Source organism: Solanum tuberosum, unplaced genomic scaffold (genome assembly GCF_000226075.1).
Source record: "Solanum tuberosum cultivar DM 1-3 516 R44 unplaced genomic scaffold, SolTub_3.0 scf00426, whole genome shotgun sequence".
Taxonomy (NCBI): Eukaryota; Viridiplantae; Streptophyta; class Magnoliopsida; order Solanales; family Solanaceae; genus Solanum; species Solanum tuberosum.
This window is the reverse complement of record NW_006239352.1, coordinates 37,571-51,641: the sequence shown is the minus strand read 5'-3', so window position 1 is coordinate 51,641 and position 14,071 is coordinate 37,571. Positions and strand designations below refer to the sequence as shown.

At 37.1% G+C, this 14,071-nt stretch overlaps 1 protein-coding gene across 2 annotated transcripts; it reads left to right on the top strand.

The window, feature by feature from the left end:
* Positions 1–3,004: 3,004 nt before the first annotated feature.
* LOC102601569 (delta(3,5)-Delta(2,4)-dienoyl-CoA isomerase, mitochondrial) lies at positions 3,005–13,229 on the top strand. Of its 2 annotated transcripts, XM_006363200.2 has the most exons (3): positions 4,028–5,449; positions 5,678–5,729; positions 12,541–13,229. In XM_006363200.2, exons 1-3 carry the CDS (start codon positions 4,883–4,885, stop codon positions 12,729–12,731), a joined length of 810 nt encoding a protein of 269 aa, XP_006363262.1. In that variant the 5' UTR covers positions 4,028–4,882; the 3' UTR covers positions 12,732–13,229. The 2 variants fall into 2 exon arrangements, with proteins under 2 accessions (XP_006363261.1, XP_006363262.1); XM_006363199.2 differs by lacking the exons at positions 4,028–5,449; positions 5,678–5,729 and adding an exon at positions 3,005–3,696.
* The last annotated feature ends 842 nt before the right edge of the window (positions 13,230–14,071 follow it).

Sequence of the window (14,071 nt, the reverse complement as noted above, 5' to 3'; positions counted from 1 at the left end):
ACATAGATGGGACTGAGAGGAGATTCTATGAACTGATGTTTGAGATTGAAAGAAGATTAGTATCATTGAAGATGGCCCTGCCTATCGATGAATGTTTAGCACTAGTGAGCAACAAAATTACCCCTATGTGTCATCCATTTTCGATCCCCCGCACCCCTATATTGCTTGTTAATTACTTGAATTTTTGAAGCTTTAGTTTAATTGTTACATTTGATACTACAAACACTTTTAGTAAATTTGATGGAATCATCCACCCATTTGTCCAAACCTACTACAATGAACAAGTTTGCATTCTTGATTTCTTAGTTGAATTCTGATCATTATACTATTCCTTGTGGGATTTGACCCCAACTCTTAGTTGGGTATTTTTATGACAACGATCGCTTACTCTTTGAATTTATTTTTAGAGTAGTTTGAGCGTAATCACTATGTGTTATTAGCAAATGGTTCAACAGGGTTGGCTCAGGCCTATGTTTTGGCATTAGGTGCCAGTTGCACCCCTTGAGTTTGGGGCGTGACAAAATATAAATCAAGACCACACACTTTGAGAAATACTTTGTGTAATAATCTGATGTGTTTTTTTAAGGAATGAATTTGCTCTCTTACCATGTGAATATCATTTAAGAAAATGAAGCAATTAATGAGCTAAGGAGAAAAGAAGAGAATTGTGAAAATTTTATTAGTAAATGAGACATATCATATGAATATCATTAATGAAAATGAAGCAATTAAAGAGCTAAGGGGAAAAGAAGAGATTTATGATACTTAGTCAGTATATATATGAGATATACCATGTGGAAAATATTGAAGAAAAGGAAGCAATAAATGAGCTAAGAGAAAAAGAAGAGAATTGTGATACTTTATCAGTACACGAAACATACCATATGAATATCATTGAAGGAAGCAATTAACGAGCAAAGGGAACAAGAAGAGAATTGACATTATACATAATTAGAGCTTGTTTGGTTGGAAATAATTTATTTCGGAATTAATTTTTTTGAGATTGGTTATCCCATTTTGAATTTGGGATTAAAATAAATTATAATTTCGGAATAAGTTATCCTACAATTTTATTACGATCAAACATGAGATAAACTTATCGTAAAATTAATTTAAAATTAATTATTTCTTATCTCTCTTATCAAACGAACCTTTAGAGTTTGGCTCGTTGTCCAATTTTTTGAATTAAAACTCATTTCAAAGACTATAGATAATTAGTTTAACCCATACGGGTAGTTTGAGAACATTTCCTAAAGTGACTTTTACAAAAATGCTCCCGCGGAGCAAATTATTTACCTATTGCTTTCTCATGTTTTACAATTTATAACAGTAAAAAGGAGATACAAAACATATATGTTGAAGTCAATCATGTGCTAATGTAGTTAGTCTAACATAAGGCTAGGCACCGGAACGGGTTGTACCGGTACCGTTCCGGTTCGTTCTGGTACCGTTCTGGTTCGTTCCGATCCGGTAGTATTCGGGACGGGATGGGATACATTGAACCGGTACACGGAACGGAACGGTATCATGATTTGGTACCGGTATACCGGTACCGGTTCATTCCGGTTTCGTTCCGATCCGGTCCGATACCGGTCCGGTCTCGGTAAATCATTTTTAATTAAACTAAAAAATAATATTTTTGTCATTATTTACTTTTATTAGCATTTCTTTTTTGTTTATTTAATTTTTTAAAATTACAAACTTTAAGTTATTTAACTTACAAGTTATAAGTATAACTTAATAACTTATAAACTTCAAAAGATTCCTATCTTTAAAACTTATAACATAACTACATAAGCTCAAAAACTTAAAAAAAAAAAACTTTATTAAACTTAACTTACAAACTTATATACGTAAAAAAATTTAAAAAATATCTTTAAAATAAACTTAAGTAAAATTATTATAAATTTAAAACTTAAATACTATAAACTAATATAACTTGAAAAAAAATATTCATATTTTCGTAATTCAAAATAACTCAAAATAATAATATTTTTTGAAATAGCTATATGTGCCGTCCCGTTTATCCCATCCCGTTCCGTTCCGGTCCATTTCGGTCCGTCCTGGTTCTATCCCGGTATATAGTGGGACGGGACGGAACTGAGCCTCCATCCCGGTAGTTCCGATTCGGTTCATCCCGGTACCGGTCAACAACCCGGTCAAACCGTCCCGTTCCAGTCCGGTACCGGTTCGTTCCGGTCCGGCGGTCCCATTCCGGTGCAGTGCCCAGTCTTAGTCTAACATATTCTCGTTGTTATTGTTATTATCAGCAGAGGTTGGTGAAAGCTTAAAGCATATAAATAATTTATTCTGAATTGATTTTTTTTTTTAATTCTTTAACTTCCTATTAAACTAAGCATGAACATTAAAGCTAAAATATTACTCCTTCTGTACATTTTTATTTGTCACACTTTGACTTGACACACATATTAAGAAAATAATTATTGATATAGATATTTCACCAAACTATCTCCTATTAAATGATGTCTTGAAAAATGATTTGAAAAAATAAGTATTTAATGTTGAGGGTAAAACATGAATTTTTTTTTATTGTCTTTCCTTGATATGCCAAAAGTGACAAGGAAAAATGAAAATCTATTTTAAGAATAAGTGACATGTAAAAGTGAATGGAGGGAGTATGTAGTTTCAATTTAATTTTTTTTATACATTTATCAATTAAAAAGTTAATTATTAATGTTAGGTTGTTTTATTTTTTTTCAAATTTTTAATGCATCCACTAGTGCATATTTGTTTTTTACCTATGACATTGTTCATTCTTGTATTTCGTTCGTGGTATTTCTAGCTCCGTCATTATCCACTTGACATGTTAAAAAATATTTTTGTACATTTAATATAACTTTAACTTAGAATCATAAAAATTAAAATTTTTTCTTAAAATTCAAAACCATAAAAATAATTTTTTTTTCTTAAACTCGGTACCAAATCAATAAAATATAATTTTGTTTATGTTGACTCGGTCAACACCAAACATCCTAACTAGTGCATTCATAGTCGTAGCCTCATCAATTCAATAGCATCTTCCCTGTACTGCACAAATAATGGAGGAATACAAATCACTGAAAATCATTCAAAAATCCCCAAACTCTCTTGTCTATTACCTGTATCTCAACCGACCCACACATCTCAACGCTCTCTCACGTGACTTCTTCACTGAATTCCCCAAAGCCATCTCCTCACTCGATCAAAACCCCAATGTCGCCGTCATCATCCTAGCTGGCTCCGGCAAGCACTTCTGTTCCGGCATCGACCTCCAAACCCTAGGCGATATCTTCAAAGAATCCGACTCCGTCGATTGCGGCCGTAAAGTCGAGAGGCTCCGGCGACATATCAAGTTCCTTCAGGAGGCTATTACCGCCTTAGAGTGTTGCCGTAAACCCGTGATTGCCGCTGTCCATGGCGCATGTATCGGTGGTGCCATTGATATAATTACTGCCTGTGATATTAGGTATTGTTCTTCTGATGCTTTTTTCTCAGTGAAAGAGGTGGATTTAGCTATTACGGCTGATCTCGGGACACTTCAGAGGCTTCCCAGTATTGTTGGGTTTGGAAATGCTATGGAGTTGGCTTTAACTGGTCGGAGGTTTTCAGGTTCCGAAGCTAAAGATTTGGGCTTGGTGTCTAAGCTTTTTACTTCTAAAGAAGCTTTGGAGGAAGGTGTCAAAGTTGTTGCTGAGGGTAAGTGTGTCATCTGCATTCATTTTTTTCTCTTAGTAAAGTTTCATTCTTTTTATTTACCACTTCACTTCTATATTCCTCGACAAAAAATGTTCTTGTTCTACGTTGATGGTTAAATAAGTTACTCCCTCCATTTTAATTTGTTTTGAAGAAGTTAATTTTTTTAAATCTTGTGGTTTTAAACTAAAGATGGGTTGAAGGTACCATAATATTCTTTTAATTTTATTGTCTTAAACATGTTATATGGAAAGTTGAAATGAAAAAGATTATTTTTAAATAGACTAAAAAGGTGAGTTAGATAAACAAATTGAAACATAGGGATCATTATAGAAGACTGTACATTAAGCAAGTTCGGGTGAAGTAGTGTGCCAAGAATCAGCTTAGAATTTGAAATGCACATCATGATATCCTGTGAAAAGCTAAGTTTTGAAAGGATATTAAGATATAGTGAAAATCACAGAAAACATTTTTCTTGGGAAAGGTAACAGATAGTATATATAATAAGAGCACTGAGTGAGGTAGTACAGCCATATTTACAGAGAAACGAAGAACCCTTGCAAAATAAGATTTACAGAGAACCTATCAGATCTATCAGGGAATTTGTCTCCTCTATTCTCCAAAAGTAAAACATCAAAATACTGTTCATCTTAATTTCTGTGTTGAGGTCTGCTTGCCTTAAAAAATTCTTGCCGTCCTCTCTTTCCAGACTGACCACTATATATGGCATGCTGACACCATTTTCCATCACCCCTTCAGCTTCACTATTGCCCCATTGTAGTTCCATGAATGTAACAACTCAGCAATAGTCACTGGCATAACCCAACTAAAGCCCACCATGCTTATGAGCAGCTGCCACAGTTGAGCAGTAATTGGACAGTGAAGGAACAAATGGATATTTGATTCCACAGTTGAAGCACACAAAGAGCATAGTTGAAACCGCCTTTTTAAAAGATTTTCTTGAGTTAGGTGTGCTTGTCTTGCCAATAACCAAGTGAAACAGACCAATTTGAAAGGGGCCTTGGATTTCCAAATTGACCTTCATGGTCAGTTCCCTATCTCCTAGCCAGTATTAGAGAGGGAGAAGTAAGCTGATTTGTAGTTTGCCAAATATCGTGACTAGTTCATTCATAGAGATAGAGTGGTAGCTTCATCGTTTTAATTTCATCTTCCCTGTACTGCACAAATAATGGAGGGATACAAATCACTGAAAATCATTCAAAAATCCCCAAATTCTCTGGTTTATTACTTGTACCTCAACCGATCCAGACGCTTCAACGCTCTCTCACATGACTTCTTCACTGAATTCCCCAAAGCCATCTCCTCACTCGATCAAAACCCCAATGTCGCCGTCATCATCCTTGCTGGTTCCGGCGTCGACTTCCAAACCCTAGCCGATGTCTTCAAAGAAACCCACGCCGCCGATTGCGCCCGCAACGTCGAGAGGCTTCGGCGGCATATCAAGTTCATGCATGAGGCTATTACTGCCCTAGAGTGTTGCCGTAAACCCGTGATTGCCGCTGTCCATGGCGCATGTATCGGTGGTGCGATTGATCTAATTACTGCCTGTGATATTAGGTATTGTTCTTCTGATGCTTTTTTCTCCATCAAAGAGGTGGATTTAGCTATGACAGCTGATCTCGGGATACTTCAGAGGCTACCCAGTATTGTTGGTTCTGGAAATGCCATGGAGTTGGCTTTAACTGGTCGGAGGTTTACAGGTTCTGAAGCTAAAGATTTGTGCTTGGTGTCTAAGGTTTTTTTTTTTTTTTTTTTTTTTGATAACCGAGAAATCCGTCTGTGACCCGCCCTTTGGACCAATCACAGCCTTCTAAACTCGGTGGATAATGGACCCGCCCCTCTACCCTTCTCCACTTAAATACCGGGCTTCGCTTTGCATGGTGTGGGGCTTGAACCTGCGACCTAAGCCACAAATCCTCCACCTTTTGCCACTTGAGCTAGGCCTTGGGGGCTGGTGTGTAAGGTTTTTACTTCTAAAGAAGCTTTGGAGGAAGGTGTCAAAGTTGTTGCTGATGGTAAGGGTGTCGTCTGCATACCTTTTTTTCCTCTAGAAATGTTTCATTCTTTTTATTTACCTCTTCATTTCATTTCTCATTCCTTTAAAGGAATCCTTTCCTGGCCTATTCACTATATGCAACAATCCAGAGGCTACCGTCAATGATTCCTGAACTACACAGGGTTGGAATCCATCCTTTAGGAGATTATTGAATGGCTAGGAGGTGGATAGAGGGGCCAACTGTAAAAAGAAATAGAGAAGTTCACAGGCACCACCTCTGATCCCAACTGTCTGAGGTGGAAACACATTACGGATGGGATTTTCTCTGTAAATTGGACATATTAGATAATGAACAATACAATAGAAACCAACAATGCTTATAAGAAGTATATGAAAAAACTTAGTACCAACTAATGTAAAATGTTTTACATGGTCTGTTGCTCGAAGGGATTGTTTGACACATGAAGTATTGAAGTAGAAGGGATTAATTATAGTATCCAGATGCCAACTATGTGGGGCTAGAACAAAAGGGACCAATAACCATCTATTTTTGCACTACAGTTTTACACTTAGATATGGATCATTTTCCTTGGTCTCACAGATACAAAGTGGACCATGCCTAAGCATACTGCAAATTTGTTGAGCTATTGGATCAAAAAAGGAGGAAGCAAGAGTCAAAAGATATAGTGGAGGCTTATCTCTCGTTCCATCTAGTTGACTGTCTGGAGAGAGGAATAGTAGAAGTTTTGAAATAGGTCCAATTCGATTCAGAAAGTGGAATTGTATTGTATCTTTTTATTTTTGGTATAAAGAGAAAGGTTTAGATGAAACAAAACAGCTTGTAGCCTTTTTAGGATCCTTGTAAATTTTCCTTTCTGTGTTTTCTCTTTCTTTTCTCTTTTGGAAGTTCTCCCGTATATCCATTATGCCGAAAAAGACACCATTACTAGTTTCAAAAAAATAAATAAATTTAGTGAAGATTTCCTTGAGAGGGTCATGTTCCAATCAATTATCACACTCCAGAATAAAGTCTTTCTTCCATTTCCTACCTTTATTAAAGAGTTGGCATGTAAGCAGTTCCAATGGATTCTAGTAGCTTTCCAGACCCCAACTCGAAAATTACAGGATACTTGGTAGATTATATACAATTCAACGTCTTGGCATCCTCAGTATTAGCTAATATGTTAATTTATTTTACTTCTGAATAGTGATTGTGTGTTAATTGATGACTAGTGAACATGAACTTTGGGTTATCAGCTATTGGGCACCGACACTTGAATCCATCCATAATTTCATTACACCTGGGATTTACTTACCAGTTGTCAAAAAAAAATAAAAAATCAGTACACCTGAGGTTTTTCAAGGCCATGGTGGGAATTGTACTTTGCCCATCTTATTGCGTTCATGCAGTAATGGTGCTAAATCTCACTTGGCATTCACATTCCTTCCATAGCTTCATTTATAGGCTTTTCTTTGTCCTCCATGCTTTAGAGGACCCTGTTGGATGATGGTGCAAAGCAATAAAGCAAAAAGTATTGCTCATCTGAAGTTCTTTACTCTTTATTTTGGCGTTAAGAAGGGCATAATTGCTTTCCCAATCATTGATAAACTTAGTGACTTGACCATGAATTGGTAATTCTCGACTCTTCAACATTCAAATATTGTATGAGCAAGAATGCATAACTGGCTTTTATTAGTTTCCCCTACTATATGAACATTGTTGGCATGATATATACGAGCTGTTGACCTGGGACTTTGGAGCAAATGTTAATCTAATAAGTTCTCCAGCTGATGTTGGAATATTTCCTTCCATTAATTGAAGCATTTTTATTTTATTTTTTTACCTTTTATTAGCTTTATTTAGGCATGGACTTATAGTCACTGGTAGGACTTCAATAAAACATCTCTTAATTCAGACTTCTTTTGTCACTTTTCTTCTTGTACTTTTGTCTTTGACTTACATAGTATAACATACATCTCTTACGTTTGAGGGGTTAAAAGTAGATTTCACTTGCAGTTCTTTTCCTGCAAATTTGAATGGTTTAGATCTGTATGATCAGAATTTTGAATGTTTGAAGAGAGAGATGGGTAAACTGCAGTTTTTTTCTTCATCAAAATTAATAAACAAGTGCAAATTTTTCCATTTCTCTTTATCTGTGGAGCAAATTGCACTTCATTTTACTAGTATCTCTGAGCATCTTGCACATACTTGCTCCTCACTAGGACATCACGTTACAATCTGTATTGCTCTCATACACGTGTGTGGGTACCTGATAAAGTTGCATCTAGAATCAGATACTTCATCACATAATTTTGTATTCAGGGTTGTGGATCGAGTGTGGATACGAATGCTAGAGTGCGGCCAATAGATGTATATGTTGACGAATATGAGTGTATATTTCGATTAGTTAAAATTATTGAACTTAAACTAATAAAATTTAATTTTTAATGTTTTATTCATAAGATATATATAAATCTGTATATGTTGCGACACAAATCCAAAAAATCAAACCAAATATTGAGTCAATCTAATACGGTTGCTCATAGATGTAGTCAAAGCACCAAAGGTGTTGGTGATTTTGGGTAGTGGTGTAAGAAGAACGTTGGTTGGTGAGTTGGCATGCCATTTTGGTTAAAATGGATGGGGCTAACAGAGGAATCACAAATTTGACCCACTTTTATATCATTAAAGGTATATATTGACCAATAGTACATTAAGGGCATATATAGACCTAGTATGTTGTTGTTGTTTGTTATGGGCCGATAGTATAACATTAAGCGCATATATAGACCTATAGTATAACGGAGGGCAATATTAAACCTTTTTAATTGTAGGGGCAAATTTGATTCTTTTCTCTAGTTTTAACTAATGTAGCACAATGGAAGTTGGGTGTTTTGCTCCTTTCCAGAGGGAACCTTATTTTAATAACTTTGAGGCAAACCTCATCTATATCCATGGCTTATTATTCATGATAAGTTTGACTTGAATTCACATCAAAAGAGCAAAAAGAGTATGTATACATGTTGATAATTTATGTCATATGAAACTATGTACTCCCTCCATTCCAACTTATATGACCATATTTCCTTTTTAGTCCATCTAAAAAAATGACCCTTAATTTGGAAGCTAATTTTACCCGTAATGACAAACTTTTACCGCCACACAAATGTGATGACTTTACCGCCACACAAATGTGATGACATTTTTAAGATTACCACAACAACAAACTCAATCTAATCCCTCAAGGGAGGTCCACAAGTGAGGTATGAGGAGGATAGAGTGTATGTAGATGTTATCCTTGTTTCTGATAGACCCTCAGCTTAAAATAAAGCATACCAAGCAGTTAGGAAAAGGAAATGTAGAAATGAAGTAGTAGCAACAACGAAATAATATGAAATGAAAACTAGTTCACAAAATAAGAGGAAAGAACAATAATGACAATAAAATAATATGATTATTGATGTGATAACTAAAACTGAAGAACAAGAAATTACGAGGATAGTGCTAATACCACTAGTAAGAAAGAAGGTCCAAGTATGACCACTAAGCCTATTCCGCAGGAAAGCGAGAGAATGCTCAACTACCAACTAACCTTCTATCTAAGATCATGTCTTCGGTAAGCTCAAGATGTGCTATATCCTGTCTAATCACCTCCCCCAAATATTTTTGCGGTCTGCCTCTACCTCTCATGATTCCCACTATCTATGTTGCTCGGACTCTTCAATAATGTCAAGGGGTGCGTGTCGGATTCGCCAAAAGTAGTGTAATTTTGGAGAATCCAACACGGGTGCGGCATCGAAAGTGAAAAGTCCGCGCAACTTAGCCCACCGTTGCCAACCTTTCACACCTCCTCAGTAGGGCATATCTATACTTCTCCTCTTTACATGCCCAAACCATCTCAACCTCGCTTCCCCAACTTGTCCACCATGGAAGGCATTACCAACCTTGTCCCGAATATCTTCATTCCTTGTTTTGTCTCTCCTAGTATGCCCATACATCTACCTTAGCATCCTCATCTCCGCAACCTTCATCTGCTGAACATATGAGTTTTTGACTGGCCAACACTCCGTCCCATACAACATAGCTGGTCTAACCACTACTCTGTAACTTACCTTTAGTCTTGGCAGTATCTTTTATCACACAAGCCTTCATAGGTGAGCCTCCATTTTGCCATCCCGTACCAATATAATGTGTGATGTCATCATCGAACTCCTTACTACCTTGTATTAAAGACCCTAGATACTTGAAAAATTCTCTCTTGGGGATGACCTAAGCATCAAGCCTCACTTCCACCTCGACCTCATGCGCAACATCACTAAACTTACACTCCACGTATATTGTCTTGGTCTTGCTTAGGTTGAACCCTTTAGACTCCAGAGTTTTGTCTCCAAACCACCAGCCTAGCTCTAACTCCACTACAAGTTTCGTCAATCAGACTATATCATCTACGAATAACGTACACCACGGCACCTCACCTTGGATATGCCACATCAGTACATCCATAACGAAAGCAAAAAGAAACAGGCTTAGAGTCGATCCCTGGTGTAGCCCTTTCATGATTGGGAAGTGCTCCGAGTTTTCTCCCATCGTATGCACCTTAATCTTAGTTCCATCGTACATATCCTCAATCGCCCTAGTGTAAGCCGCAAGTACACATCTAGCCTTCAAACATCTCCGAAAAACCTCCCTTAGGACTTGGACATAAGCTTTCTCTAGGTCAATGAATACCATATGTCAACCCCTCTTCCTATCCCTATACTGCCCCACCGGTCTCCTCACAAGGTGGATGACATTTGTGATAGAACGCCCCAGCATGAATCTGAACTGGTTCTCAGTAATATATACACCCTTCCTCACTCTCATCTTCCCCACCTTTTCCCACTTTCATAGTGTGTCTCAACAACTTGATACCCCTATAGTTGTTGCAGTTCTGAATCTCACTTTTGTTTTTTAACAACGGAATCATCGTACTCTACCTTCATTCTTTGGGCATCTTTGTTGTCCTATTAATGACACTAGACAACCGAGTCAGCAACTCCTAGCCTGCCCTGCCTATACTCTTCCAAAACTCCACAAGAATCTCGTCTGGCCCAGTTGCTCTTCCTCTGTTCTTCTCACACATAACACCCTTAAGCTCGTCAACCTTTATAGACCTGCAATACCCAAAAACCTGGTGTCTCTTGGTGTGCTCCAACTACCCCAACACAATGTCCCTATCCCTCTTTCGTTCAAGAGCTTGTAAAAGTATGTCTGCTACCTCCATCTAATGAGTGCCTCCTCCACCAATTGTCTGCCTCCCTCGTCTTTGATGCACTTCACTTGGTCGAGTCTCGGGCTTCTCTCTCTCTTGGCTTGACTAATCTGTAAAACTTTTTATCCCCGTCCTTGCTCCCTAGCTCCTCATACAAGCGTTTGAAAGCTGCTGTTTCAGTCTCCATAACCGCGTTGTTTAAGACCACAAGTTTCAAAAGCCTTATTGCCACACAATTCTTATGACATGTTCAAGGCCAGTAGTTTTGAAAGTCTTCCGTGTCCAGTCAAGTAGGTGCACATTAATTGAAACACACTAAATAATTGTTATTCTGACTAGGCTCACTTTGGAGCAGTTTTAGCTACGCCTTAACTTCATCATCCCCCTCTTTCAATGGGAACATTTTACAAGTTTGAGTACAACTTGACAAATCTTATATAATATTGGACTGGAATGGACCAACATGGTTAGTATTGATTCATATATCTATACTCCGGCATAGTTGGTATTGATGCATAGTTTGGGAAATATTGAGTAAAATTTATGATTCACTTTCTTTAATTATTTCATGCTTGAGAGATGAAAGTCAATACAGAGGAGAGTGTCCCAGAGTCGAACATTGAAAAAGGATGTGGGTATTTGTTACGTTATCAAGAAAAAAAAGGGATGTGGTTATGGCTCGATCCAACATGTGTCATTGCTTTATTTAACCAGTGTCAACACAATAAGTTTGACTTCTGAATGATCCTTTCTTTTATTATGCTAGTTTATCTTTGCCCAAGTAAGGAGTTTGAAACTAGCTTTTGGATCCACAAGGGTTTTTGTGAGATAAAAACGTAAAACACGGGGAGGCAAATATGCACGATGTCCTCTTTATGCAAGAATTTTTTTGAAATGGAGATTTAAAGATTAAATATGTTGAAGACAAACAAACTAGAGGTGGCTGTTCAGATCTTCTATCCTACCCTCTTTCCTTCTGCACGTGCAGTATTAACGTTGGTCCATTATGGTACTCCGTGTCTGTTAATTCATGCTTTTCTCAAATCTTATGTAGCCATGTAGGCGGTCATCAGTTAAAAATGACTGAAAGCTGGAATTACACTCCCTTCTTTCCCTTGAATGGAAGGTGTAGGACCCTTATCTTCCATGGTTTTGTGACTGAATTTTGAACTGGTGTCATTAACATATATCTTTTCAAACCTGATTTTGTTCCTTGTTGAGCAAATATATGTACCATCTATACCTCACTCTAGATTCTTTTTCCACTTATTGCTTCTAGCACGAGGTTTTTGGTTACTTAGCAGGCCTTTTACTAGCTTGCTTCTTGTTCCTCTTCAGTTCTCTCTTGCATTAGTGAATAAGCTCATCATTTAGCAAGCTAGTTGTTGCATTCTTGAGGTTTTTGGTACCTGCAGGCCTTTTAATAGCTTGCTTCTTGTTCCACCTCAGTCTCTCTTGCATTAGTGAATAAGTTCATCTTTGAGCAAAGCTTATTTGTTGCATTCTTGAATATTGGTATTTTATGTAATTACTTTGACCTGGCTATTAAGTTGTTGATATTTTTTCATTAAAATGCAGAAATAGCTACAAAGTCTCCACTTGCTGTTATTGGAACAAAAGCTGTGTTGCTGAGAAGTAGGGATTTGACAGTGGAACAAGGCCTGGATTATGTTGCCACATGGAATTCTGGTGCCCTGTTATCAGATGACTTAAAAGAAGCAATTTCAGCACATAGCCAAAAGAGGAAGCCTAAATTTGCCAAACTGTAGTTTGGTAAATGATGGAATTTGAAATGGTGCGCAAATAAGACCATCTGTTGGTCGAGTGACGAGACTGAGAAGACACGGAATGATGCATAAGTGTCTGTCTGGCTTTATGAAAAGCTTTACGTAGAACCTCTATTATGCGCAAGGTCGATTTGGATATTTCTGTCTTGTGAAATTGTACTAGTTGGTTAGTCTGAGAAATGATATCATATGGAAAAATCACCCACGTGTTTTTACATGCTGCCTACATCATACTAATGTTGCAGCATATGTATTGTCATTATATGACTTAATTCACATCAAACTTATGTAAACTGACATCTCAACAACACCAATGTCCAGCTTTAAATAACGATCAAATGCACTTGCCTAGTGTGGCAAGAAGTCTTATGTGGTTTACAAGAGAATTGTCCTTTCTTCTTTTGTCAATGCTGTTAACATTTGGTCCGTCTATGGATTATGCTTGTTTTCTAATAATAAGTTATGTGATTGTTGTTTCCAGATATACATCACAAATTCACAATACTGCGGAATCTTTCCGGTGAAATTGCGGTCTCTCTAGCCATCTAGACTAGACTTTAAAAACCAAAGTATTTGCTCCAAAACAGCAAAACAACAGAGCAATGAGGTTGCGTTTTAACTGTATGTACCGTCATAAGAATGCAAAACAGGACAAGACAGGAAACCACCCATACAGATTTGGCGCAAAGGTGAGTCTCATCTTGGTAATAAAAATTATTCTTTTTTTTTGGAATATTTTTTTATTTTATTTGAAAGTTAATGTTTGACCATGAATATTTCAAATCAAATTTGAAGTCGTATTTAATTTTGGAAACAACTCATATCTTGTTTTACAATTCACTTTTAACGGTTAAGTTGTTATTTTTTTTTTTTTATAAAACAAACTCCCATCATTTATATCAGTCACCAACCGACGATGAGAATTAACAATGTCGCTTAGTCTTTTCGGTAGAGCTGTCAAAATGGGCTGGCCTAGCCCAATCTAACCCAACCCAATCCTAACGGGCTAGAGAGCTAAATGGGTTGGGACGGGCTGGCCCTTTTAATTAAAGGGCCTATAAAATAGCAGCCCAATTCAGCCCTAATTAAGCTTTCAATTTCTGCCTGCACATGTATTTATATAACAATATTATATGGAGTATGTAATTGGATATATGTATAATGATAAGTAATGATTAGAGTTGTTAAAATGGGTTGGCCCAACCCAATTCAATCAAATCTTAATGGGCTATAGAGTTAAATGGGTTGGGACGGGCTGACCCTTTTAATTAAAGGGCTTATAAAATAGCAGCTCAATCCAGCCCTAAGTGGATCACGGGTTG